General features: G+C 45.4%; 1 protein-coding gene across 4 annotated transcripts in view; it reads right to left on the bottom strand.

Moving 5' to 3' along the window:
- KDM4A (lysine demethylase 4A) overlaps positions 1-27,185 on the bottom strand; it is a 42,558-nt gene extending 15,373 nt beyond the window's left edge. The window contains exons 1-13 of one of the 4 annotated variants that reach the window (XM_045027253.1): positions 27,021-27,185; positions 26,648-26,809; positions 25,378-25,553; positions 20,856-20,970; positions 18,958-19,151; positions 16,265-16,314; positions 13,884-13,987; positions 13,136-13,273; positions 11,605-11,855; positions 10,700-10,890; positions 9,453-9,820; positions 4,523-4,643; positions 2,856-3,034 (exon numbers count right to left, since the gene is read on the bottom strand). In XM_045027253.1, coding sequence (XP_044883188.1) covers positions 2,856-3,034; positions 4,523-4,643; positions 9,453-9,820; positions 10,700-10,890; positions 11,605-11,855; positions 13,136-13,273; positions 13,884-13,987; positions 16,265-16,314; positions 18,958-19,151; positions 20,856-20,970; positions 25,378-25,553; positions 26,648-26,809; positions 27,021-27,032 — 2,061 coding nt within the window. In that variant the 5' untranslated portion in view covers positions 27,033-27,185. Of the gene's footprint in view, positions 1-2,855; positions 3,035-4,522; positions 4,644-9,452; positions 9,821-10,699; positions 10,891-11,604; positions 11,856-13,135; positions 13,274-13,883; positions 13,988-16,264; positions 16,315-18,957; positions 19,152-20,855; positions 20,971-25,377; positions 25,554-26,647; positions 26,810-26,922; positions 26,972-27,020 lie in introns of those variants that run through there. The other 3 variants (XM_045027255.1, XM_045027254.1, XM_045027256.1) reach the window with 3 other exon arrangements.
- Between the last annotated feature and the right edge of the window lie 542 nt (positions 27,186-27,727).

Below are 27,727 nucleotides of genomic sequence, written 5' to 3'. Positions count from 1 at the left end.
AATTGAATGACAAACTTCTCTTTCAGAGGTTACCTCCCCCGCACCCCCGAAAGACACAAGTTTTGCTGCAACAAGTGCCAGTGTGAACAGCATGTTGTCGGCAGAAGCGTTCTACTGCTGACAACGCAAATGCTGCTTGTTGGTGAGCAGAAGTCTTTTGTCGGCAGAAGAGCTGACAAACAGCGGATACACAGCCACATTGCTAAAAGCTGTGTAATGTCGACATAGCCTAAGATTCTAAAGAATATACAAACTTTTTTAAACATCCCCATAGCTGTTTCATACTCTAGGACCTTGTCTACACTTGCAACAGCGTGTAGGGTACACGCAGTGATATGCTAGAGTGAAAAGTAGGCTGTGTCCACACAGCAGCGTGTAGCTACACAGCAGTGAAAGGCTCTGGCAGGGGAGGAAGCAGGGAAAGTCTGCTGGAACCCTTCCCTTCTACCTCCCCCTACCCAAGCCTTTCACACTTTTGGAGCTTTTCATGGTGGCTGGGAAAGGTTCTGGCAGCGAGATACCACACTGCTAAAAAGAGCAGCGTAGACATGGGAGGCACTGCTTGGGCATATACAGAGCTGCACAGGATATATACCTTAAGGTTCTGGTGTGTCTATTCTATTCACCGAAGCAGTGTCTCACCATTTACACGGCTATTTATACTCATGCTAGCTAGATGTGCAGTGTCTATTCTACAATCCACCTGGCCTAGCTGTGAACACGACTACTGTCTCAAACGGAAACTTGTTGTTGGGCAGACAGATCCTGGAAATGCATCTCTCCAGTGAAAAAAATCAAGAGACTTTTACAAACTCAGTGTCAAATTAGACACCAATTAAAATTTAAAGGGACAAGATGGGTGAGGTACTCTCTTTTATTGGACCAACTTCTTCTTCAGGCTGCAACATTACACATTAAAATTTAAGGCATTTCTAATGGACTGCGACTCCAATTTCTGGAGGACTAGATAACTGAAGTCAAGCATTGATAACTCAGGCTCAGCCCTCTGGAAAAAACTTTGCTGCCTAGTGTGAAAAGACACCTCTAGCTGCTCCTCTGCCCAATTATTTTTGCCCAAGTATCTGCTTATGCCATTTACAAATCAAGACGAGACCACAATAACTGGAGTTATCTGCACAAATGGGTGATTGTATGTGTTGCAGGAGTTAACAAAATCCCCAGGCATTTTGTTGTCTACAGTATCAAAACGCGTGCAAGAGCCAAAGACAAACAAACAGTCTCCTTGTACCTGACCTGGGGCAACCAACTTCTTCGAGGCAGAACTTAGGGTATGGCTACACTTGAGAGTTGCAGCGCTGGTGGAGGCTTTCCAGCACTGCAATTAGTAACTGTCCACACCTGCAGGGCACATCCAGCACTGCAACTCCTTGGCTGGAGTGCTGGCTGTACACCTGGGTCTGCTTGGGGTATAACGATTGCAGCGCTGATGCTGCAGCGCTGCTCGTAAAGTGTGGCCACACACCAGCGCTGTTATTGGCCTCCAGGGTATTAGGAGATATCCCAGAATGCTTTTAACTAAATTACTCTTTGTTTTGTTATGATGCCTCTCTTTGTTTTGTTGTGAACTCGGGGCTCCTGGAGCTGCTTATCTAAAAAACAAACACAGCTCCTGTTTGCTGTGATCAATCTGTAACTGACTGTGAACAATCATTTGAGATAACCCACTACCTTGCTGTGAATGAGGCAGGCAGGGGGATGAGTGTTTGCTTGAGGAGAAAAACAGCGGGGGCAGGGGGGAGAAAGGGAGTCCGTTGGAGCAGCAGCTTATCTGGTCTGCAGGCTGTTTGCAGTTAAGAGTAAATGAGGGGTCGGGGAAATTTTCAGATTTTGCAAGGCAGGGAGCTGATACACAGTGTCGGCTCCAAAAATCCACTCTCTCTCTCCCCCGCTCCCTGTCACACTCCACTCCACTCCACCCCCCTTTTGAAAAGCATGTTGCTGCCACTTGAACGCTGGGATAGCTGCCCATAATGCATCACTCCCAACAGCGCTGCAAATGTGGCCACACTGCAGCGCTGGTAGCTGTGAGTGTGGCCACACACCAGCACTTTCCCTACACAGCTGTACGAAGACAGCTGTAACTCCCAGCGCTGCACACCTGCAAGTGTAGCCATACCCTTAGAGACTGTTCATTCTTTCCTTTACATTTTAGCCCTCTGAATGCAGTACTCTATATGCTTGTCACAAAACAGTGATCATCCTAGGATGCATAACCTCAATAAAAACCTGCCCATTTTCCTTTCCAATACAGAAGCGAACATATTAGTTTCTAGATCCAACACAATCATGATGGTCCCAAAAACCATTATAGATTTAGCCCATCAGTTCTCCTTCACCCTAAATGCCTGAGAGAAGAGAGCTTCTACTTTTGCATGTACTTAGACAGTCATCAGGTTCTATCCAGTTCTCTCTCTTTATTTTAAAATATGGGAATGTTCTTTCCCCATCCCTGCCATCAGAAAGCAGGATTAAGGTGAATCTCTAAAATTTAGTTTTCAAGAAAGAATTAATCTGAAAGCGAGGTGCTATGCACATAACTTTGATAGGAATTTAACAAGTTTGAGCTCAGCCAGAGCTAAAGAGGGAAGTTTCAAAATATAGGCAGCTGTGAAACAACCAAGGAAGTTTGATGCAACCTGAGGTAAAGGGGACAGCAATACTATTTACTGGATCACACAGGCCCGCAGTCTTATTTAGCAACAGACTGAAACAACATTATTCTAAAATAAATTCACAACTTACTAGTTTACAAAATCCTGAGGAATGTGGCAGCTGCTTCTCCCTCAGCTTCTGCCATACAAAGAACAGCTCTGGGAGAAGTCCAGGGTGCTTACCTGGTACGTCTGGAAGAGCATGCATACAGCACAGTGAGGGGGCTGCTGAGCCATGGTCTGATTATATTCTTTTTCTGCCTCAAAATTCTGAGGGCGATTCTGCCACAGCTGGCTAAGTGGTTTGGCCCAAGCCTCTGTCTCCTCAGCCTCTTCTTCAGGAGTCAGTTGCTCTGACATCTCTGCAACAAGAAACGGTTTCATTACGGTTAGCGATATGTCCTGCTGCTGCCACTGTGTTGCAAGGAGAGCTTATGATAACCACCAAGATGAAGAATGGTAAGGAGAGGGGCTCCAATTTCTGACAGTGAGAAGTATGCCCATGCCAGGAATGGTGAGAAATTGTTTATTTCCTTCTGAAAACATGAGGAATTTAGCAGAAACATGAGCTGAGTACACCAGAAAGAGTCATACAAATGCGAAGTATAGGCATGCATGATCCTGTTCCTGCTTACAATGTGGTGACCAGCCCACACAAGCTCTGAGCAGGGGCTAGAAGGGGCCAATTAACCTTATATGCTGCATCTGGAAGGTAACCAAGGACTGGTTGGAATGGCAAATGAAACTCATATGGGGAAGGAATGGGGGCAGGATTATAAGCCAGGAAGTGAGAGCAGGAAGGGACTGCAGGGAAGAGGTCTGCAGTCACTCCCTGAAGGGAAAAGGAGTTAGCTAGGGCCGAAAAGGAGATCCAGGGGGATAGTAAACCTGGGTTCCTGCCCTCGGGTGGGGAGTCTAACAAGAGGCAGAGAATGGAGAAGTAGCCACAGAGAGCAGAGGAATCTCTAGTGGCAAACCAGAGATTGGCAAGAAAATAGAGGTGGGGTAGGAAGAATCCCAGGGAAACAGCAGCAAGGAGTGGGACTGCACAGACCTGGGCTGCTGGTTATAGGGTCCCTGGGCTGGAACCCAGTGTAGAGGGAGGGCCTGGGCTCCCCTACCAGCCACTTGAAAGTGGCACAGGACCTGCAGACTTGGAAAGGAAGCCTGTCTGCAGCAGCCTCTGGACAGTCTGTCTAGCGGGCGGACTATCTACTGACTTAGCTGGAGGACCAAGTCACAAAGAGGGAGCACACTGAGCATGCTCAGAGACAGGGAGCTCACAGTGCAAGCAACCGATGAAGTGAAAGCTAGTTCCCAGACCCAATCACAAGGAAGAGCACCTGTAGTGAGGTGAACCCCTTCACACGGCTCCTTGGAGCCTACAATTTAATCAGATCCAAAGCATATACAGGCTAAATGGTCAGTCAACAATATCCATATTTTAAAAATATGGATATTTAGTGTATTATTGGAAAGCTCTAAGGAAGCATCTGTGGAATACAGAAATGAAGTTCAGATATGTTTAGAGTTTGACTGGTATGCACAGTTGTGACTTTCTGTGACTGGAAAAAAATATTCAGATTCCAAAGAATCTGTAGTAGTGGGAAAGTGAAACAATTCCACTGCTGAGGTCATGCACTTGAGAATGAAGCAGGAGTTCCAAGCAGAACTAAGAACCTCTCCTAGGCTGGAGAGAAAAGACACATGCCTAGATGCCTCCCATATCTCTTCAGTTATCTCATGGAACGTACCATATTGTCCTCATATCTTGAGCCCCCTTTCTACCTTCCCATCCAAGGTTTCCCCAGATAGCTGAATCCTACCCGACTAAAGTATGTAGAACTTACCATCATCACTGATGCAGTCTTTAACCACAAGAGGATGATGACGAGGAAGTTTGCTCAAGGGCTGGCGACGACCCTTTGACTTTTTACTCTCTTTCATTGATCTCATGTACTCCTTCGCCACCTGGACAAGGCAAAGCAGCAACTCAGCGATCATCATGTTACAGCCAGTCAGATCCATTTTGGCCCAAAACAAGTTTAAAAAAAGAGGGCATTTTTACAAGACACGAAAACAAAGAAATATTTCCATAATGTATATTAAACTTTGGATTTATGCTTGCAAAAGTATTTGAAACCCAAGTATTTTAGCACTGTACTGCTATAGGACAGCCAGACAGTTTTCATTGTTCAAGCAGAGTGAAATGCACATAGTTAACCAGTCACCAATTAATGGTGAAAAGTAAGTTAGATCTGTTGTGTTACACAAGTCCTAATTCAGCCCATTATACAAGTTTGTTTACATAAGGCAAGCTAAAGCTGAAGAGACACTAGCAAACTGAATTGTTTAAGTTAAAAACAGTGATAAGGGGTCTTCAACGTTCCCGGTAAAATCCTGGGTTGATATGAAGACATGCTGAAAGATTCTAGAAATGGGAGAACACATTTACAGTTGAAGTCACCTAAGTGTGTTTTGACGAGTTAAAGGCTGAGACTGCCACGATCTTCTGGATATCACTTATCTGGGGGGGATAAGCACATGACACTGAAAAAGTCAGCAGGATGCCTGGACTGGAAGGAATGAGCTTTGCTATTAGAATTGGTGCTGCCCAGCACTGTCTCCTGGGAGCCCACGATCCAATGCAACATTGTTGACTATTGCCATATTGATCCTAAAAGATGTCCTGATTAAATCAAACCAGAGAGAAGTAACCAGATGATCTCACTACACCACTTCTGGCTTTAGCTAAAATCAAGAACATCTCAAGTATAAACCCAAGGTTCCTATTGTCATCCACCTTCTTCCATCATTCTTCTTCCCCCCTTATTGCACCTTTTTCCCCCTCCTGGCAAGAAATTGGCTTAGTTTGCTCAGATCACTCCAATTTTTGCAACATTACTGTGAGCCTGGGATCAGAAAAGGAGCTAAAAGCAATGCCTTAAACAACCTGGCACAGGTGAAAGTTTGCCAGATCTCTGTGTGGTTGATAAGCCCACATGCTAAGTCTGTAATTTCTCTGTGGCTAGGATGCAAACAGAAGATTTCTCTCTCCTTTCCAAAGATTCATGGATTATAAAGCCAGAAGATCCACTGTAATCATCCAGTTTGACCTCCTGTATAACACACAGTAGGACTTTCCTGAATTAATTCCTGTTTGAACTATAGAATCTGTTTTAGAAAAACATCAAATCTTGATTTAAAGATGTCCAGTAATGGAGGATCCACCACAACCCTTCAAAAATGGTTCCAATTGTTAATTACCCCAACTGTTAAAAATGTGAGCCTTATTTCTGTCTGAATTTGGCTAGCTTCAACTTCCAGTCATTGGATCTTCTTGTAACTTTTCTCTGTGAGGCTGAAGAGCCCTCTATCATCAAAGTTCTGTTCCCCAAGTAGGTACTTATATACTAATCAAATCACACCTTAACCTTCTCTTGATTAAATTGAAGAGACCGAGCTCCTGGATTCTCTCATTATAAAGCATATTTCCAATCCTTTAATCATTCTCATGGCTCTTCTGTGAACCCTCTCTGATTTATCATCATCCTTGAATTGTGGTCACCAGAACTGGACACAGTATTCCAGTAGTAGTCACACCAGGGCCAAACACAGATGTAATATAACAGGGGTTCTCAGACTTATGTACTGGTGACCCCTTTCACATAGCAAGCCTGAGTGCAACCCCCCCTTATACATTAAAAACACTTTTTTATATATTTAACACCATTATAAATGCTGCAGGCAAAGCAGGGTTTGGGTTGGAGGCTGACAGTTCATGACCCCCCCCTCATGTAATAGCCTTGCGACCCCCTGAGGGGTCCCGACCCCCCATTTCAGAACCTCTGTAATATAACTTCCTATTCAAGATTCCACTTTATACATCCAAGGGTTAAATTAGCCCTTCAGGCCACAGCATCATATAGGGAACATACGTCCAACCAACTATCCACCATGACCCAAGTTCTTTTCAGAGTCCCTGCTTCCCAGAATAGAGTCCGCCATCTTGTAAGTATACCTTATATTGGCTGTACTGAATCATGTATTGGTTGCCTGCACCCAGCTGAAGAGAAATCCAGATAGCTCTGTATCAGTGCCCTGTCCTATTATTTATCACTCTCCCAAATCTTTGGGTCATTACAAATAAAGTTTTGCATATGAATGCTTATTTTCTTCCAGACCACTGATAAAAGTATTAAATAGCATAGGGCCAAGAACTGATCCCTGCAGAACCCGACTAGAAACACACCTGCTTAATGATTCCTCATTTACAATTACATTTTGAGACCTATCAGTTAACAAATTCTCAATCTATTTAATTTGTCTCATGTTGACTTTGTACTGTTCTAGTTTTATTCAAACTGTCATGTGGTACCAAATCAAATGCCTTACAGAAGCCTATGTATATTAATTACATCCACACTATTATGTTTATCAACCAAACATACGCTCCTCAAAAAAAAAAAAAAGTTTGACAATCTATTTTCCATAAACCCCAGTTAACTGGCATTAATTACTCTCCTTTAATTCTTTATTATTCAAGTCCTGTATCAGCAGTTGCATTCTTCTGACCAGGATCAATGTCAGACTGATAGGCCTATAATTATTACGGTCATCCCATTTACCTAGTTTTCCTTCAGTCCTCCGGAACTTCTCAAGTATTCCAAGGGTTACTGAACAATCAACATTAATGGTCCAAAGAGCTCCTTGGCCAGCTCTTTTAATAAACTCAGAAGCAAGTTATCTGGACCTGCTGATTTAAAGAGGTCTACCTTTAGTAGCTGCTGTTTAACATCCTCCTGAATTACTACTGGAATGAGAAGTATTTCATTGTGATGTACGCACACATCTGAATCCCCCGCTCCATCCCAAATACAGAACAGAAATATTTAAATGAACACTTCTTCACTATTGACAATTCTACAACTTCCATCTAGTAATGGACCAATACCATTTATACAAGCAGCAAAGAGTCCTGTGGCACCCTATAGACTAACAGACGTATTGGCGCATGAGCTTTCGTGGGTGAATACCCACTTCGTTGGATGCATGTTCCCGATTTGGTCAATAACTTTTTAGTTTTGTAAATCTGGCCTTTTAAAGACACCAAGTGTGTACTGAATTTTATGTTTTTGGGGTTTACATAGACTGATCAAGTGAGCATGTCTTGATCAATCTGTGATATTTTGTTTTAAAGGATAATTGAGCCGGTTTCAGCACCACCAACTCAAAGCTACCTGAACTAAAAATCTCCCCCCTAAAATACAACCAGTAAAACCATTTAGAAAGACTAAAGAAAGGGTTTCTTACTATAAAAGACTATCCAACAAAAGGGAAGTGGAACAAGAGAAGCTGTATTGCTTTCATTTTAATTTCAATTTTTTATAGAACATAAGAACGGCCATACAGGGTCAGATCAAAGGTCCATCTAGCCCAGTCTCCTGTCTTCCGACACCGGCCAATGCCAGGTGCCCCAGAGGGAATGAACAGAACAGGGACTCATCACATGATCCATCCCCTGTTGCCCAGTCCCAGCTTCTGGCAAAACAGATGCTAAGGACACCATCTCTGCCCATCCTGGCTAACAGCCACTGATGGACCTATCCTCCAAGAATTTATCTAGTTCTTTTTTGAACCCTGTTAGAACCTTGGCCTTCACAACATCCTCTGGCAAAGAGTTTCACAGACTGTGTGTTATGTGAAGAAATACTTCCTTTTGTTTGTTTTAAATCTGCTGCCTATTAATTTCATTTGGTGAACCCTAGTTCTTGTGTTATGAGAAGGAGTAAACAACACTTCCTTATTTCCTTTCTCTACACCTGTCATGATTTTAGATACCTCAATTATATTCCCCCCTTAGTTTCTTTTACAAGCTGAAAAGTCCCAGTCTTATTAATCTCTCTTCATATGGAAGCTGTTTTATACCCCTAATCATTTATGTCACCCTTTTCTGAACTGTTTCCGATTCCAATATATCTTTTTTGAGATGGGGCGACCACATCTGCAAGCAGTATTTAAGAAATGGGTGTAACATGGATTTAGAGAGAGGCAATATGCTATTTGTTGTCTTATCTCTCTCTTTCTTAATGACTCCCAACATTCTGTTTGCTTTTTTGACTGCCGCTGCACACTGAGTGGATGTTTTCAGAGAACTATCCACAATGACGCCAAGATCTCTTTCTTGAGTGGTAACAGCTAATTTAGACCCAATCGTTTTTTTTAATATATATATTTTCTTCTCCCTCTCTCTCGTTTTTTTTTCCTGTGAGTTTAGTAAAAATGTAACAAGTTTTAATGATGGCTATTTATACTGGATATAAGACAGCAATAACGTGACATGAATAAAACAAGGGTTTAACTAATGTCTTATATGTTGTTGGTCCCAGGACCCCATTTATCAACCTGAAATTTTTTTGGAAATGTTCACTTTAGAGATTTGAGGTGATAAAGAAATTTGGTTTTCGAAATGTGTGACTTTTTGACTTGTGTCCCTTGTAGTATTATACATCCAAAGAAAAAAAGGTTTCTCTTAATCCAATTTGTGATGTGACAATACCGAAACATTGATGGTCTGGTTGATAATTTAAATTAAATTACAGTCAGGTCCCATTGTAAAGATTAAATGACAGAAATTACCAAGCAAGGAGATCTGCTGTACTGACACCAGTAGAATCAAAAGCGTGAGTGCAACAGACAGACACAATTTAACAAACCCACCAAATTCCCCCTAGCATAATGCAGTTCTGAACTTTTCTGATTAACAGCTGCCATTCATACCTCTGCAAGCTCCTGTTCATTCACACTGGCTGTAGTGCTGGTTTTCTTCCCTGAAGCATGTTCACTGTCAGCGCCATTGGCATCTCCTTTAGCATAGCTATGGACAGTAAGAACCCTGGCTTGGCCAAGAGTTCGTCTGGGCAATAGTTCAGCTGACTCAGAGTCTGAAGAAGTAGAATATGCTGGAGAGCTGGACTGAAGGCTGAAAGCTGAACTCTGCTTAGAAGCAGTGAGGGCTGAGGTGGAATTGACTGAATGAGGAATGGAAAGATCCAGCGCAGCTGCCTCTTGCTCTTCCTCCTCTTCTTCCTCCTCCAGTTTCACATTTTTCAGTTCTTCAAATTTGACTTCTGAAGAATCCACATAATCTGAAACAAAGATAGATTGTTGATGAAGTCAGGGCAGCTTGGAGACTGCCTTGAATTAGACACCAGGAAGTGATGGAGAAGACAACCACCAGACAGGAGGCTGCTGGCTGTGCAGAAGGAATGAAATGCACAATCAGGAAACAGCAGCTGATTGGCTGAAGCATCCTGTTAGGTGGTTCACACACTGCTTAGCAGGCAGAATCCTACAGTAAGATATGCACGTGCTTTACTGAGTGATTGACCCTTGCCCTTTTCCTCTCTGTCTAGTCACTTGTCTAATGCCATAGAAGCTCTCTGGCCAGGACTGCTGAAGCACCCAGTATGTTTCTAGACAGAGGGAAAGGAAGAAGTGGAAAGACTAGAGAAGTCTTGAAGCTAGAAGGGCCAGCTTTCTTGCAAAAATCTCAAACACTTCCTCTTTCCTTTGAGGCTCATTGGAAATAAGAAGCTCCAAGGACATCTTCAATCATCCAAGCAGCCACAAGACCGTCGTCTGCACCCTTGTTCTTCCCCTCCCTCCACCCTCCTCACGTTGGTCTCCTTCTACAAGTCTGGTGCCAACAAAATCATTTAAACAAGCAGTGGTCTCCATATGAACCAGTGGAGGAGGCAAAAATGCCACACACACCCAGGAGCAGAGGGCAATAAATTGAAAGCCTCCTAAAGAGGGAATCTGGAGAAGGAAACCCCAGGCACATGAATATTCCAAACACACTGCTTGTCAAGGTTCAAACAGGCCTTTGTGACACACTGTCAAACTCAAATGGCCTCTTATTTAAGAGGGAATGACCTGGATTCAGCACCAGTGCCTCTGATCTGTCAGACCTTTAAAACACAAACTTATACTATACAGTAAGATGGAACTTGAGAAGCAATTACCTGCAACTGGGAGTCCATCTTCACCCTGCTGCACAAGCTCACTAGTGGGTCTGACAGCAGGCTCTGCCACTTCCACCTCATACTGCACAGAGCTCAGCTCCTCCTTAGGAAAGGCTTCGCTCTGACTCACCTCTTGGGGCACCTCAAGGCAGACCCTATGCCTCTTGGTTCCTATGCGATGCTTGGGCAGACTGCAGAAAACAAATCCACAAGTGGTTGATGACACAGAATACTTAAGTGAAAAGTCAGGTCAGTAACCTCAAGAAACACCTGGTTTGGGTCATATGCCTGATGCCAGGACTTTTAGAAACCAGCACTGGGCAAGCCATGCACTCTCTTGGCTATTCCAAAATAGCCTTGTGTAGTACCACTCATCCTTATGTTCCCTCAGCCTCACAATGTATGATTAACAGATGCCAGAGTACATCCAGAGACATCACCTCCCCTTAAGTAAAATTCAAGACCACTAGCATAGACATCACTGTTCAACTATTCCTTAAGCAACAATGAATAGGAATTGTGTACTATCATGGCAGCTCCAGCATTGACGCTGCTGGAATTTGGCCATGGAGAATGTTTCCACAATCCCACCAGAATGCTGCTTTGCTCTGGTCTCCAACATACAGCACTGCTCCCCAACTTCAGGCTTTGCACAGCAATGACCCAAGTAGGCAAACCATGGTGGACCAAGCTAGTGCTGTTGTACGGCTCCCTGTCAATTCTCCCCTGACAGACACACATCAGCTTGGACCTAACCACTTTAGTGAAAAGCAAATCCTCTTCCTGAGACAGGAACCTGCCCAATCCCAGCTGCTACTGTTCCATAGGAACGTAAAGCATTCCAACGCAACAGGTTGCACTGGCTTGTCATTGAACAGGGAAGCATTCACCACTATGTGACATACCTCTTCTTCTCGTCCATGTCCACATCCTCTTTACACGACTCCCCAGTTTCTATTTCCTCACTGCACTGCTTCCCATTCTTGACTTTCTGGAGAAGCTCCCCCTTGAAGAACTCTGCTGCCTCTGGTGTGGGAAGAGTGTGGTCAATGGCAGTCACATCTTTCCCAGCTTTCCAGAGCTTGTAGCGATCTGGCTGGTATTTCCTCACAAAAACATCCATGGAGATCTTCACCATATCCTTCCGACATGAGCACTGCAGTTGCACAGAAGACACTAGGCCAATTACACAAGCATTTTATTTTCCAACCCAATACCACTTTGTTCTTTTGTAGCTCAACTGATGCGAAATATCTCCAAGTGGTGAGACTCTCACATCTAAAATCTCCCTTGTCAGGATTGTCCACCTATTATAACCGGGGAATCAGCGAGGACAAAGATTAAACGGCTTGTCTAAGATCATGCAAGGAAATCAACAAAAATGAAAGAACAGAAACAAGGAGAGGGAGCAGGTTGCTAGCCAAGAAGAAAAACCAGGCCAGAGTGTATCAGCCTATTGGTGGAGTTATCCACTTAGTTAACAGCACCAACCCAATTTGCAGGTTGCTGGAACTCCTCATTCACAGAAATTTCTGCTCTGGGCCCTCTGATCTTTACATTGCAGAGATGAAGCTTAAATAACTTTTGTAGCTTGGATGACAATGCAGTTGGGTCCATGGACAGGTCTTTCGCTTCAAAAGTCCTCTGCTTAGTGGCTAAAAGTTGACCCCTCTTGTCCAGAGTTAATTCCAGGGCTAGCAAATCTCAAGCACTGAGTGTGTGTCCAGGGTGGGAAAGTAAGGATAGTCTGCATGGTGGTGAGAGGGAGCGATTGTTTGGACTGAACAGGCTCTAGCACTTCATAGATTTTTTTTAGATGAATCCTCTGGCAAACAACATTCTGTTTGTGGGCTTGTCTACACACAAAAGTTGTATCACTTTAACTATCCTAGCAGAGGTAGGGCAGTACAACCAATTATATTGATATAAAGGTGTTTATACCAATGTAGTCTATTCCCTTAAGGAAAGCAGAATAAGTTATACTAGTATAAGGAACCTTTATAATGTCCCACTAGGGGTTATGCCAATTTAATTACCTCAGTACAAAAAACACATCTCTAAGAGAAATAGCTATAGTACAAAAACTGTTTAGACTAGGCCTAAGACCATGCCATAATGTGCAACCTTCCAGTACCACCTCAGCCTTACACAGCAGTTATAGGTTTAATCTATTATGGTCTAAACCCTTAACATGATCCGACCTGATATATCCAGAGGAAGAGATCGATGTTCCATTATTTGCTGCCCAGACTCTAAAGGGGCACCAAACCATTAGATAAGAGGCTCATTTGACTCTGCTGCCTATAGTTATATTAGATAGAAACCATTGTTTCTTCTAGAGCATCAGTCAAAGAATCAGCTGTCAAAAATACACCAAAGTGGGTTTTTTCATATGCAATTAAAAACAAAAACAAAAACAGACAGTAGACTACTTACTAACACAGACTGCTTTCCATATTCAATCCACCGAAGAGTAGCAAAGTTGGTAGATTCAGCACAATTAAACCCATGATTAAAGCCAGCATGATAACCATAAGGGAATGTTATCATGAATTCTCCAGCTTCCTGTGTCACCTAAAAGAAGGGAAGTCCATGCAGACTGTTAACTGGTTCACAAAAAACAGTTCTCATTCTCCTGGGTTTGATATATAAGCTGCCTTTGCTCTCCTCTTATGCAAGAATTTTCACTGTTTCCTTACCATACTGGAGAGACTCACTCAGCAGTAGCTGGTAAAATTGCAAAGACGACAAAATGACTTAAAATGTTTATTTCAAGCTATCCTGGCCAGGCAAGCAAATAGATTCATGCCCTACTCAGGTCCCCTATTGCAGTGTAATGAACTACAGTTCAAAACTAGTCTTGATAGCACAGTACTGAATATACAACAGAAAACTGTTGGCAAAACACAGGTCCTCGGCAATTCATCTACATAAGCAGACAAGGTCAGACACCCCAAGACCACAGAAGATACAGGTTAGTGTGCATACTTCTAGAAGTCCTAGCCACACGTGCATAAGAATTTATATTTTAAAAATTTTCTTTTGCCAATTAGCTTAAAAAAATAAATAAATCCCTTCTCATCTGCCCTCCTCAGAAATCCCCACCCTGCCACCCAGCAGACATTCTGGGAACCTTTGACTGAATTTGCTGTACTTAAAAGTATCCCAGGCCTTCTCCCGTCACCTTATCAAATGGGATGCCATATTTCTTCAATATCAATGGAGAGATGAGGGTCATCTTGTGACGGAGAAAAGCTTCACAACTCTGGGCACTTCCTGGAAAGAAGCCTGTTTAAAGAAAGGTATGGAGAGATGTTGAACGCTCTGCTGCTGCAATCGAGAAGGAGTAAGTTAGTTAATCAGTACTCTAGTAGAAAAGTTACTGCCCACACAAAGTATGTTGTCTCTGGCCTAGAATAGGTGTATTCCATTCAGGACGATACTATGTAAGGAAGACATGGTCAGAAATCAGATTGGTGACCTAAGCAGATATAGCTGCAGGTCTGAAAGAGGCCTTCTGTACAATATAGGGGATGGGGTGCAGTTACCTTCCCCAAGTCAACAGAAACCTTTAATCAAGAGAGAAAAGAGAGTCTGCATATTCTTTTCTTGCCTTTTAAGCAAATTCAAGTGACAGCAACGGATGGGTAACTTCCTATTTTGGAAAGTTCAGTAAGTCTTTAATACATGGCAACCAAGTAGTTTATGTTCAAAATGCAGCCTTTTAAAGAAGAAGTTCAACAAAAACAATATGAACAGTCCAGGTGTTGAAATTTTAGTAAGAATCAATGAAGACAGCTCATGGGGATTTAATGATAATCTTGTATTATTAAAACCCATAAGCAATGGCATGCTCTGAAGATGTCCACGCAGTGTGCAGAGGCGGTTAAAAAAGCAAACAAGATGTTAGGAATCATTAAAAAGGGGATAGAGAATAAGACTGAGAATATATTATTGCCCTTATATAAATCCATGGTACGCCCACATCTCGAATACTGTGTACAGATGTGGTCTCCTCACCTCAAAAAAGATATACTGGCACTAGAAAAAGTTCAGAAAAGGGCAACTAAAATGATTAGGGGTTTGGAGAGGGTCCCATACGAGGAAAGATTAAAGAGGCTAGGACTCTTCAGCTTGGAAAAGAGGAGACTAAGGGGGGATATGATAGAGGTATATAAAATCATGAGTGATGTGGAGAAAGTGGATAAGGAAAAGTTATTTACTTATTCCCATAATACAAGAACTAGGGGTCACCAAATGAAATTAATAGACAGATACTGGGCTAGATAAGAACATAAGAACGGCCGTACCGGGTCAGACCAAAGGTCCATCTAGCCCAGTATCTGTCTACCGACAGTGGCCAATGCCAGGTGCCCCAGAGGGAGTGAATCTAACAGGCAATGATCAAGTGATCACTCTCCTGCCATCCATCTCCATCCTCTGACAAACAGAGGCTAGGGACACCATTCCTTACCCATCCTGGCTAATAGCCATTTATGGACTTAGCCACCATGAATTTATCCAGTTCTCTTTTAAACGCTGTTATAGTCCTAGCCTTCACAACCTCCTCAGGTAAGGAGTTCCACAAGTTGACTGTGCGCTGCGTGAAGAAGAACTTCCTTTTATTTGTTTTAAACCTGCTGCCTATTAATTTAATTTGGTGACCCCTAGTTCTTGTATTATGGGAATAAGTAAATAACTTTTCCTTATCCACTTTCTCAACATCACTCATGATTTTATATACCTCTATCATATCCCCCCTTAGTCTTCTCTTTTCCAAGATGAAGAGTCCTAGCCTCTTTAATCTTTCCTCGTATGGGACCCTCTCTAAACCCCTAATCATTTTAGTTGCCCTTTTCTGAACCTTTTCTAGTGCTAGACTATCTTTTTTGAGGTGAGGAGACCACATCTGTACACAGTATTCGAGATGTGGGCGTACCATGGATTTATATAAGGGCAATAATATATTCTCAGTCTTATTCTCTATCCCCTTTTTAATGATTCCTAACATCCTGTTTGCTTTTTTGACCGCCTCTGCACACTGCGTGGACATCTTCAGAGAACTATCCACGATGACTCCAAGATCTTTTTCCTGACTCGTTGTAGCTAAATTAGCCCCCATCATATTGTATGTATAGTTGGGGTTATTTTTTCCAATGGACCTTTGGTCTGACCCAGTACGGCTGTTCTTATGTTCATGGTTGTGCATCATGCAGAATGCAAGATTAACCAGTCTAATTCCATAGTCCAAGCTAAATTAAGGGCAAAAACTTGAACATGAACAGTGGAGTGAGTACAGTTTTTATAGCCTTAGTTTTAATTTATAAAACACTTTTGTCTAGAGTGTTCCTCTTATAGAAAGAAACACACAAAAATAACCCCATATTATCAAGTGACAAGTTATGAAAACAATTGTATCACCACATACAGAACTATGGTACACACCCACATGAATACGGTAAGCAGTTACAGTCTGGCAGAGACCTGAAGCCTATCGTAATTATCCCCCCACCCCATGTAAGAGGCAGAGTGTAGGATCAGGACCGAGAAGAACTGAATGATTACCTTTGGCAAGTCGCTCCAGTCGCTTCCCATGCTCTGGAGGGATGGAATACCTGCAGTCACAAGAGCAAACCAGTAAAAAAGGGGACAAGAAAGAGTTTGGTTCTTTAAAAAAAAATCCACTTACAACTTCAAATATAGAACAGTCAGCAAGATGTAGATTGCCTACTTATCCCACCAACCTATTAGCTCACTCAATTTTCTCTTTTCTCTAAGGACGGACAAGAGAATTACTGGTGAAATGATCGGTTAGGCCAGTGACATGTATTGATTTGACGGTGTTACATACAGGAAAAATCCATCTATTTTGTCTCTTCAACAGCCTGGAAACTCAAACAGCTGCTTTCCAACATGAACAAGTTGGGAAATGTACCTGATAGTTCAAATTGGCATTTGAGCCTCCTGTTAGTTGCAGACAGATTGCTGGAAGAGAACATTGTTTGAGTCACAGGTAATACAAGGGAGCCCATGGATCTCCCAGAAGACCCCCCCCTACATAGTTTATTCTCCTTCACTGGAAAAGCCAGTTTCCCACCTGGATTCACACTAAACAGAGAAAAAGAGCAATGTTTAATTTCACCTCTGCTATAGATGCCCTTCCTGGCAGATATCCGTCACTGAAAAGTATCCAGCTCCAATGCTGTGTCTGCACTACAGAAAATGCCATGCTTGACAAGGGTACCAAACTGCGACCCTAAGGACTCCATTCTTTCTAAGGCATTCCTAACCATACACTCTAAGCACTCCTATCAAAGAGTGCTCCCCTACTCTCCCGTGCCCTGTGCTGGAAATGCACAGTTCCTCCAGTGTGAGAGGGTTCCCCACTGGAAACCTCCAAATACAGAAGAAAAGCATTTAGGTCAGGATGACCCACCGCCCTTTTTAAGTTACAACAAGGGGAATTTAAAATCCCCCTCACTGTTGAGATTACAACAGGCTGACCAGTTTAACTGTCTGTCCACCAGGCTCCGCTTTATTTAATTCTTCTCACTACACATTTGCTTAGTTTGATAAAAATTGTAGTAAGAGTGTTTTATCAAGCTATTGCATTCTACGTAAAATAACCCAATAATTGGTCATCACTTCCTCTAAAATATCAAATCTCTTGTTTGCTTAGGCAAAAGTCTGGGGAGAAGTCTCTGAAGTACTTGAAATCATGGCATGTTTGTGCAGCAAAAGGCATAACAAAGAGGGAGAAGTTGGAACTACATTAGCGAACATAGTACTAGTGTGGAAGGGGTTAAGAAGATAAAGCACTCACACAAGCTTTGCACTTTAAGGATATGCATATTCCTTTCATGTACTCTACACTTTGTCCCCCCCACCCCCCCCGAAACAATTTCTAACCCTTCTTGCTGCAGTAATGAATTGCCCCCAACTGAAACAATAGCACTAAGTAGCGAGAATTTCCACCATTCATTGGTCTCCTAATAGTCAACTGCAATCAAGTTCTAAGGTGCAACACAACTAACTCTTTTCATCGATGACCTTAAAAATACCTAGGTGAGAGGCTTTTCTGGTAGGTCTAGTATAATTTAGCTCAACAGTTCTCATCCTTCTGTTCCCACACTACTGGTGCTACATGTTTCTACACACTAGGTGCACCAAGATACAAAGCAAGAGGGACGGAGTCACACATGCATGCCCAGCCCTGACCCCCGATCCAGGTGTGGGCTGGGCAGGCTCCTCCTGGCAGGATCCAAGTGTGGAGGGGCTTAGTGTGTGGGGTGAGAGGATTCTGTTGGGGCAACCTGGATACACAGGCGCTCAGTGAGCGGCCTGGGGAATCTGGATGCAGAGGGGCTCATGGGTGTGTGTGCAGGGGAATGGGACTCTGCAGAGATGTCCAGGTGAAGGTGGTTGGGACTTGATACGGCAAGTCTAGGTGGTGGGGGAGTGGTGCTTGGTGGGATAGGAGTCCGGGTGCAACTGGGTTGGGGTTCAGTGGGGTGGGGAGTTCAAGTGCAGGGGGCTTAGCAGGGGTCTGGATGCAAAGGAGGGGTGGGGCTCTGCGGGGAGTCTGGGTGCAGGGCGGCTCCAGACGCAAGGGGTGAAGCTCAGTGAGGGATATCTGGGGATGCACAGGGGTTGGGCAGACGGGGGAGCAGTTCCCTGTACAGTGACCCCTCCTGTGGCCAAGGAGTGATAGTGGCAGGAAGTGGGAGAGTACAAAGCTTCCTGCAGCTGGGAGAGGTTTCTGGGGTGGGTGTGTCCCAGCCCTGGCCACTCCTTGAAGAGGAAGAGGAAGTCCCATCCTCTTCTTTCCCCCACTCAAGCCAGGATTAGAGCTGAGCCCATAAGGTACAAGCCACCGGCCAGGGTGTCCCCAGCCCTGCACCCCCCGGTGGTTATTTACCTCTCCACCAGCTGCTGCGGGAGCATGAAATGATGCACCTGCACTGCTGGGGAGGGGCACATGACCTCTCTTGTAGCTTCCCTTGGCTTACTCGTCAGAAGTAATTTTTCTGCAGGGAAGCAAAGAAATCTGTGGGGGACATGAATTATGCACATGCGCAGTGGCACAGAATTCCCAGGGAGTAAATGAGCAGTAGCCTGAGGAGACAGGAAAAACCCCACTATTTTCCTAGTAATCTCTATCCCTTGTTTGTCCATCTGTCGCTCCTCATTTATCGAGGGACTCCAAGATTTACTAGAGAATACCATAAACTATTGGAGGCTGCTCCAAGAAACCTTACCATGACTTGGGTTCTCCGAAGTGTAAGTAATTAATACTATAGAGGTCCATGTCCTCAGTATGCCAGGCAAAGGAGGTTTTCCACATGCCGAAGTAGAGGTAAGGGGTATTGACTCCCTCAATGGTTATGCCACTTTCATTCTCCACTACGTCCAGGATTGTGTTCAACCTGCCAATATTCCACTCATGTACATGCTGCAAAACATGAAGCTCATATTAAGCAAGAAACAAGGAAAGCAACATGTTAGCAAGACATCAGTTATATAACTCTCCCCTACATCACTCTGTACTTTGAGACAGAGAGATTTGCTTTTTCAATTTTGCTGACCAATTCGAAGTCTTCACCTCCCGGTGACTCCACCCGCTTTTTAAATACAAGTCTCATTTTCCATTAGCCTGTGTTTAACTGCTACTAATCACACCCCTCATTAACATCTCAGCATAAAGACCAGAAATCAGAGGGACGTGCATGATGTGAGTCTGAAATCCCCCAGACTCTAGAGCAGGGATGGGCAAACTTTTTGGCCTGAGGGCCACATCTGGGTGGGGAAATCGCATGCAGGGCCATGAACATCGGGCTGGGGCAGGGGATTGGGGTGTGGTGTGCAGGAAGGAGCTCAGGGCAAGCAGTTGGGGCGGAGGAGGGGTGCAGGGCTTACGAGGGGGCTCAAGGCAGAAGGTTGGGGTGCAGGAGGGTGTGCGGAATACGACAGGGGGCTATGGGCAGGGGGTTGGGGTGCAGGGTGCGGCAGGGAGCTCAGGGCAGTGGATTGGACTGTGGGGTGCTGGAGGGGTTCGGGCTCTGGCCTGGCGCCGCTTACCTGGAGCGGCTCCAGGGTGGCAGCAGCGCACATAGGGGCTCAGGCAGGCTCCCCGCTCCCAGCCAGTGGGAGCCTTGGGGGAGGTAGCCGCAGGCGAAGGCAGTGCTCTGAGCCCTCTGTTCCCCCATCCCCCAGGGGCCGCAGGGACATCATGCCGGTCGCTTCCGGGAACAGCGCGGGACCCGCGGGGCTACGGGGGTGGCAATCCCGCGGGCTGGATCCAAAGCCCTGACAGGCCGCATCCAGCCCACAGGCCACAGTTTGCCCACCCCTGCTCTAGAGACAAACACTTCAGGGTGAGCCACACAGACTCTCAGGACAGGTGTAGAAAGCATGCACCACCACCCACTATACCGGTCCTGTCCAATGGGAAGAGGACTTCAGCATCCAGAACTGTCACGTTTTCCTTCCTACCACTGTGTTTCCTTCCAACCCCGTTAAAAGACTGGAATAGACCCCTTAGACAGTTTGAGGACCCCCAGAGGGCTACAGACCACAGTTTGAAAACTACTGTTCTAGTCTAAAACTCTTACAGGCAAAATGTGGCTGCAAGATTATGCACTCAGTTCTGATGGTTATCAGCATGTCACAGCTATCAGGGTGAGTCACACCACAATGAAGTTATCAAACTACAAAGAGTCCCCCACAGTACGGTGTACAGCAGCAGGATACATAGGCGATACGTGCTTCCTGATACTCTCCATTTCAAGCTCATTTGTAGTCGTAAGCACATTAGCACTACTGTCAGCTTTGTACCTTACCTATATTTATATTTTTAATTAATTTTGGCTCCCAGGAGTTTCCAACTGTATTACAATGAATGGATAAACATAAATACTCTCAGTGATGTGGCTTATAGTTAGCCTCAACAATTTTGGTTAAATGACAAATATGTTAGGGGTACAACTGATTGCATCTCCCAGGTAATATATGTCAGAAGATAGAAGTTTGCTATGAATTCCATTAAATACCTCAAACTTTGCAGAGCTGAATTCCAGGACAGAGAGTTTACATGATAAACCCTATCAAGATTCACAAGGATGATTATGTTACTAGAAGTAAAAGCATTTTCCTTCACCTTCTCATAGAGCGTGCCATTAACATCAGCACCATAGATGGGGGCATTGAAAGTGAGGTTCTTCCAGTATTTCCGCTCAAGGTCCTCAAAGTCGGTATATCGGGGTGTGCAGTACCTATTAAAAAAAAAAAAAAAAGCTGTTTCATCAACTCATTTAATCAATAAAAACTTTGCAACTCACTACATTAGAGTTTAGAACAACAGCACAGAATTAAGAAAGCAGATAGAAGGCTATATTCAAAAAGTTAATGAAAGAATAAAGAGGCATATCTCCTAGCAGCTAGGGCACTGGACTGGGAGTCAGGGGACCCAGGCTCTATTTCCTGCTCTGCCATAACCTGTTGTGTGACAGTGGGCAAGTCATTTCACTTCTGTGCCTGTGTTTCCTCGCCTGCTTTTTGTACAGTGTCTGGCAAAATGGGACCCCTACCTTAGCTGGGATCTGTAGGTGCTACTGAAATACTAATCCCCAGCATAATTCCCACAGCAAGTTGCAAGTTTTGCAAAGCAGATAGTATATCCTTTACTGTTTAAAGGAACAACCTGCACTGTACAAAATGGAATAATGAGCATTTTATTAGTTCCTTCTTTAGTCCTCAAGCCATATCTTGTGAGGGAATAATATCTTTTCAAAAAGTTAATTTACTAACAATTATTTTGTAAAGTAGCGGTAGCATGCAAGTCTAGTTTACTTTTCACATTACTCTCAGCTAGAACAATGGAAACTAATGAGAATTTCACTTTCTGGGACTCAGGAACTAGTGTAGTAATGCAAATTTGGGGTTTCAAACACTGCAATAAAATGGCTAAAACTCAAGTTTTATGAGTAAGTGACTATAAAAATAGCATTGTTGGATTCCAAATTTGTGTTCTTTCAATAACTCTAGGTCAAGGGCGCTCAGTTAATCATGTTAAACCCTCTGCCATGTACATTGGCCAAACTGAACAGTCTCTACGCAAAAGAATAAATGGACACAAATCTGACATCAGGAATCATAACATTCAAAAACCAGTAGGAGAACACTTCAACCTCTCTGGTCATTCAGTAACAGATTTAAAGGTGGCAATTTTGTAACAGAAAAGCTTCAAAAACAGACTCCAATGAGAAACTGCTGAACTTGAATTGATACGCAAACTAGATATTATCAATTTAGGCTTAAACAGAGATTGAGAATGGCTGAGCCATTGCACACATTGAATCTATTTCCCCATGTTAAGTATCCTCACAGCTTCTTGTCAAACTGTCTTAAACGGGCTATCTTGATTATCACCACATACGTTTTTTTTTCTCCTGCTGACAGTTCATCTTAATTAATTAGCCTCTTAGAGTTGGTTGGGCAACTCCCACCTTTTCATGTTCTCTGTATGTATATATATCTCCTCACTATATGTTCCAGTCTATGCGTCCGAAGAAGTGAGCTGAAGCCCACGAAAGCTTATGTTCAAATAAATTTGTTAGTCTCTAAAGTGCCACAAGTGCTCCTGTTCTTTTCATTGATACAGACTAACACGGCTGCTACTCTGAAACCAGTTAATCATGAAGAACCATTTGTTCCTAATTTCCAGCCCTGCAAACTACTTGTAATTTCGGTTGTTGGGTTTGGTTAGCAAGTGCTGGCTGGTGTTGGTATCATACTAGACGATCTGGTGGTCTCATCTGGCCTTCAACTATACATAGGGACTTCAGGTCTATTTGCATCCTTTCCTTCTTGTACATCCGTTTAAAAAAAAAAAAAAATCTCAGAGGACCAAAAAATGCCACCACAGTTAACCAGAGCAAAACAGGCAGTTATAGGCAAAAAAAGCACCCTTTAAAAACTGGAAATCAAATCCTACTGAAGAAAAGCAGAAAGGAGCATAAACTATGGAATATAATTGGACAGATCAAAAAAGAATTTGAAGAACTATATAAATTCATGGAGGATGGGTCCATCAATGGCTATTAGCCAGGATGGGCAGGGAGGGTGTCCCTACCTCTGTTTGCCAAAAGCTGGGAATGAGCGACAGGGGATGGATCACCCGACGATTCCCTGTTCTGTTCATTCCCTCTGAAGCACCTGACATTGGCCACTGTCAGAAGAGAGGATCCTGGGCTAGATGGATGTTTGGGCTGACCCAGTACAGCCGTTCTTATGTTAAAAGACAACTAACAGCAAAAAAACAAAAAATGTTAAGTGCATCAGCAGCAGGAAGCCTGCCAAACAATTACTGAGGCCACTGGACAATCAAGGTGCTAGCACTCAAGACAGACAAGGCAGTTGAAGAGAAACTACCTGAATTCTCTGTATTGGTCTTCACTGCACAGGATGTGAAAGAGATGCCCACACCTGAGCTATTCTTTTTAGGTGTCAACTCTGAGGAACTGTCCTAGGATTGAGATGTCGGCAGAGAAGGTTTTGGAACAAACGGATAAATTTAACAGTAACAGATCACCAGGACCAGATGATATTCACCAAAGAGTTCTGAAGGAACTCACATGACATTGCAGAACTACTGACTGTGGTATAAAGCAGCAAAGAATCCTGTGGCACCTTATAGACTAACAGATGTATTGGAGCATAAGCTTTCGTGGGTGAATACCCACAGGATTCTTTGCTGCTTTTTACAGATCCAGACTAACACCGATACCTCTCTGATACTTGAATGCAGTATGTAACCTATTACTTAAATCAGCTTCTGTACCAGATGACTGGCGGAGAGCTAATGTAAAGCCCATTTTTTAAAAAGGGTCCAGAGACGATCCTGGCAGTTACAGGCCACTAAGCCTAACTTCAGTATCGGGCAAATTGGTAGAAATTATAACAAAGAACAGAATTATCAGACACACAGATGAACACAATGTGTCAGGGAAGAGTCAACATGAATTTTGTAAAGGGAAATCATGCCTTACCAATCTGTTAGAATGATGGGGGGGGGGGGGAACAAACATGTGGACAAGGGTGATCCAGTAGGTATAATACAATTGGACTTTCAGAAAGTCTTTGACAAGGTCTCACATCAAAGGTTTGTAAGCAAACTCAACAATCATGGGATAAGAGGGAAGGCCCTTTCGTGGATCAGTAACTGGATAAAAGACAGGAAACAAAGGGTAGGAATAAATGGTCAGTTCTCAGAACGGAGAGGTAAATAGCGGGGTCCCCCAAGGATCTGTACTGGGACCAGTGCTGTTCAACATATTCATAAATGATCTGGAAAAGGGAGCAAACAATGAGGTGGAAAAGTTTGCAGCCAATACATAAATCAGTCAGGATAGTTAAGTTGAAAGCAGACGGCAGAGCGTTACCAAGGGATTTCACAAATCTGGGTAGCTGGGCAACAAGATGGCAGATGAAATTCAAAGTTGGTAAGGGCAAAGTAATGCACATGGGAAAACATAATCCCAACTATATGTACAAAACGAAAGGGAAAAATTAGCTGTTACCACGGAAGAAAGAGATCTTGGGAGTCATCATGGATGGTTTTCTGAAATCATCTACGCAATGTACAGCGGCAGTCAAAAAAGCTAACAATGTTAGGTATCTTTAGGAAAGATATAGATAAAACAGAACAGAACATATAATGCCACTATATAAATCCATGGTATGCCCACATCTCGAATACTTTGTGCAGTTCTGGTTGCCCCATCTCAAAAAAAGAATTAGAATTGAAGGTACACAAATTGGCAACTAAAATGATTAGGGGCATGGAATAGCTTCCATACAAGGAAAGATTAAAAAGACTGGGACTGTTCAGCTTACAAAAAGATGACTTGGGGGGTGGGGGGACCTGAGAGAGGTCTATAAAATCATGACTGGTATGGAGAAAGTGAATAAAGTAATGTTATTTACCCCTTCATGTAATACAAGAACCAGAGGTCACCCAATGAAATTGTTTTAAACCTGCTGCCTAGTAAACATAAGGAATCACTTCTTCACATAACACACAGTCAACCTGTGGAACTTGTTGCTAGGAGATGTTGTGAAAGCCAAAAATGTAACTGGCTTAAAAAAAAAAAAAATCAGACAAGTTCATAGAGGACACTGTCCATCAATGGCAATTAGCCAAGATGGTCAGGCTCCAGGTGTCCCCAAACCTCTGACTCCCAGAAGCTGGGACTGGCCAACAGGGGATGGATCACTTGGTAACTGCCCTGCTCTGTTCATTCCCTCTGAAGCATCTGGCATTGCCCAGTGTCAGAGTCAGGATACTGGGCCGCTGGTCTGACCCAGCATGCTCATTATTATGTAATAAAGGTTCTCCAGGCCAAATTATCCTATCGACCCTTGTGCAATTCCACTGTCTTCAAGACTAACAGAAGTAAAGTGTAGCAGGACAGATCTGTTAATTAATATGCCATTTTTGCATTGTCATTTTGTTACTGAAATTTTGTTATCATTGACATTTTCTTTAAAGGTTAACAAGCTACATATCTCTACCCAAGAGAATCCATTTAACTATACACTAAATAGCGGGAAAGCTATGTGATAGTAACGGATGCAAAAGCCCCACATTTGTAAGAAACTGCAGGCACAAACACTCTTACTTGTCACTATTTGCAATTCTTCTAAATTCCCGGACAGTCATAGCCTTCTTCTGGATGTTGTACTGTGTGAAGAGGCCAGATTGTCCAGTCACCACCTGCTGAATTGGAGCCGGGATGACCAGTTCATCAATATCATCATAGCATGTTCGCGGTTTCCACTCCTTTGGGGGAATTATCTGATGGTTCACAGAATAAAAGGCAAAGATCAGAAAACATATAAATTCAACCTATGAGCTTAAGTTCCCTCTAAGCTGTGCGGCCGCACAGCTGACGATTAAGCCCCCGCACAAGGGCTCAGGGTTGCGGCGGGAGGAGGTGCCCCTCCCCACCGGCCCCAGCACGGACCTGCTGCCAGCAGGGAGGAGTGCCCCCTCCCCACTGTGGGCCTGCCCCAGACTTGCCATGGCCAGCTGGGGAGGAACCTCTCCCTTGGCCCAGCAGCGCCAGAGCTGTCAGGGAAAGGCGCCTCTTCCCCAGACCCGAGCTGCTGCGGCGAGAGGGGGCTGGGGGGGAGTCCTCTCTCCCCACTACAGCCTACACCCTGAACCCCTCATCCCCGGCCCCACCCTAGAGCCCACACTCTCCCACACCCCAACCCTCTGCCCCCTCCCGCACTCCAAACCCCTTGGCCCACCCCCATCACATTAATTTTGTTATGTGCACCGATAAGGTGGTGAGGTGTCACGCATCACTTATTGGTGCAGGTAAGAAAATTCATTCTGCACAGAAAAGCCTGCCTATGAGAGGAGCTTTATCGAGAGGACACTGATTATTCAGTCAGTAGGGAACAAATGCAACAGGAGCAAGATGTCAGACTTCTTAGAATTACTTGTAATGACGGTCTGTGAGCTTGGGGAGCGGGTCCGATAACAGACGTTACGCCCCCGCCCCCCCCGGTCTCTGTACTACGGTCCGGGCGCGGCAGTGCCCCAGCACCGAGCTGCGGGCAGACCGAGGGCAGCGCACAGCCCGGGGCCGGCGGCGGGCTCGGAGCTCTGGCCGGCGCGCGGGAGGCTGACACGGAACTGCGCCCCCGAGCAGCGGCACTCGCAGGCCGGGCGCTGGCCCAGGCCGCCGCCGCAGGAAGCGGTGGGTGGTCACGGGACCGGGCTCGGAGGAAGCGATGCGGCGGCGGCGGCGGCGGCACCGCGCAGGCGGGAACCCCGCGCGGCAGCCGCCCCGGCCCGGGCTTTGTCTGGCCCCGCGCGCGGGCGGGCGGGGACCCCCCCGCCCCGGGCTCCCCGCTGACCCCCCCGCCCCGGCCGCTCACCTTGGCGAGCCCGGCGCGGTGGGCGCCCTGGGACTCGATGTAGGCCACGTAGCGGCTGAAGTCGCGGAACTGCTCGGCGCTGGGGCGGAACGTCATGATGCGCGCGCTGGGGTTCGGGCTCTCCGGCTCCGCGGCCATGTTCGCGCTCGGGCCGCGCACACCCTGCGCGAGAGCGGAGCCGTCAGCGCGCGCCAGCCCCGCCCCGCCCCGCCCCGGGAGACCGGGACCGGGACCGCAGCCGGCGGCGCGCCCCGCCCCGTCCCGTCCCACCTCACCTCACCTCACCTCAGCCGGCGCCCGCGCTCCCTCCGCCAGGCCCCGCCGCCACTCGGAAGAAGGAAAGAGAAAACAGTGTCCCCCGCCCCGTACCAACCTCCGATCCCATTGGTGAGGCAGTGCCGCTGCGGGCCAATCGCCACAGGGTCCGCACCAGACGCCCCTCCTCATTGGCTGAGCGCACCTGCCAATCACTTTCCTCTTCTTCCCCCCGCGTCGCCCCCACCGCGGCGAGCGCGAACCAACCTCTCCCGCATCCCGAAATCAGTTCCGGCGCGCATGGATATACGGCTGCGCGCGACGATGTCACGTCATGTGAAATTACAGGGACGTGAGATGTATCCCTCCTCTCGGAGCGCCGGCTAAAGAATCCGCCGGGCGACTTTCCACCGCACGACCTCCTCCCGCCCTCTCCATCGGTCTAAGCCAATCACAGCGCAGCCTGCGATTCCAACCAATACGAATTAGAGCCGAGCTAAACGGGGCGGTAGGAGTTGGCCAATCAGAAAGGAGAATAGGTTGTTGCCAGGCAGATTACAGGGCCCCCTGCTGTGGGGCGCAGTTGCTAGGGAACTGCAGGCCCAAAAAGGCTCCCTACGGCGGAAGGCCTGCGGGGGGCGGGCAGGAGCCCTGCCCTTGTGCGGGGGGGTGCAGGGAGAGGGACGGGGAGCCCTGCCCCTGTGCTGGGGGGGGCCCTGGGGAGGGGGGGCTGCCCCTGTGCTGGGGGGGGGGGGCTGGGGAGGGGAATGGGGAGCCCTGGCTCTGTGCAGGGGGGGGCCCTGGGGATGGGGAGCCCTGGCTCTG

This window comes from Mauremys mutica, chromosome 8 (genome assembly GCF_020497125.1).
Source record: "Mauremys mutica isolate MM-2020 ecotype Southern chromosome 8, ASM2049712v1, whole genome shotgun sequence".
NCBI lineage: Eukaryota > Metazoa > Chordata > Testudines > Geoemydidae > Mauremys > Mauremys mutica.
The sequence above is the reverse complement of the archived record's forward strand: the minus strand, read 5'-3'. Positions and strand labels throughout refer to the sequence as shown.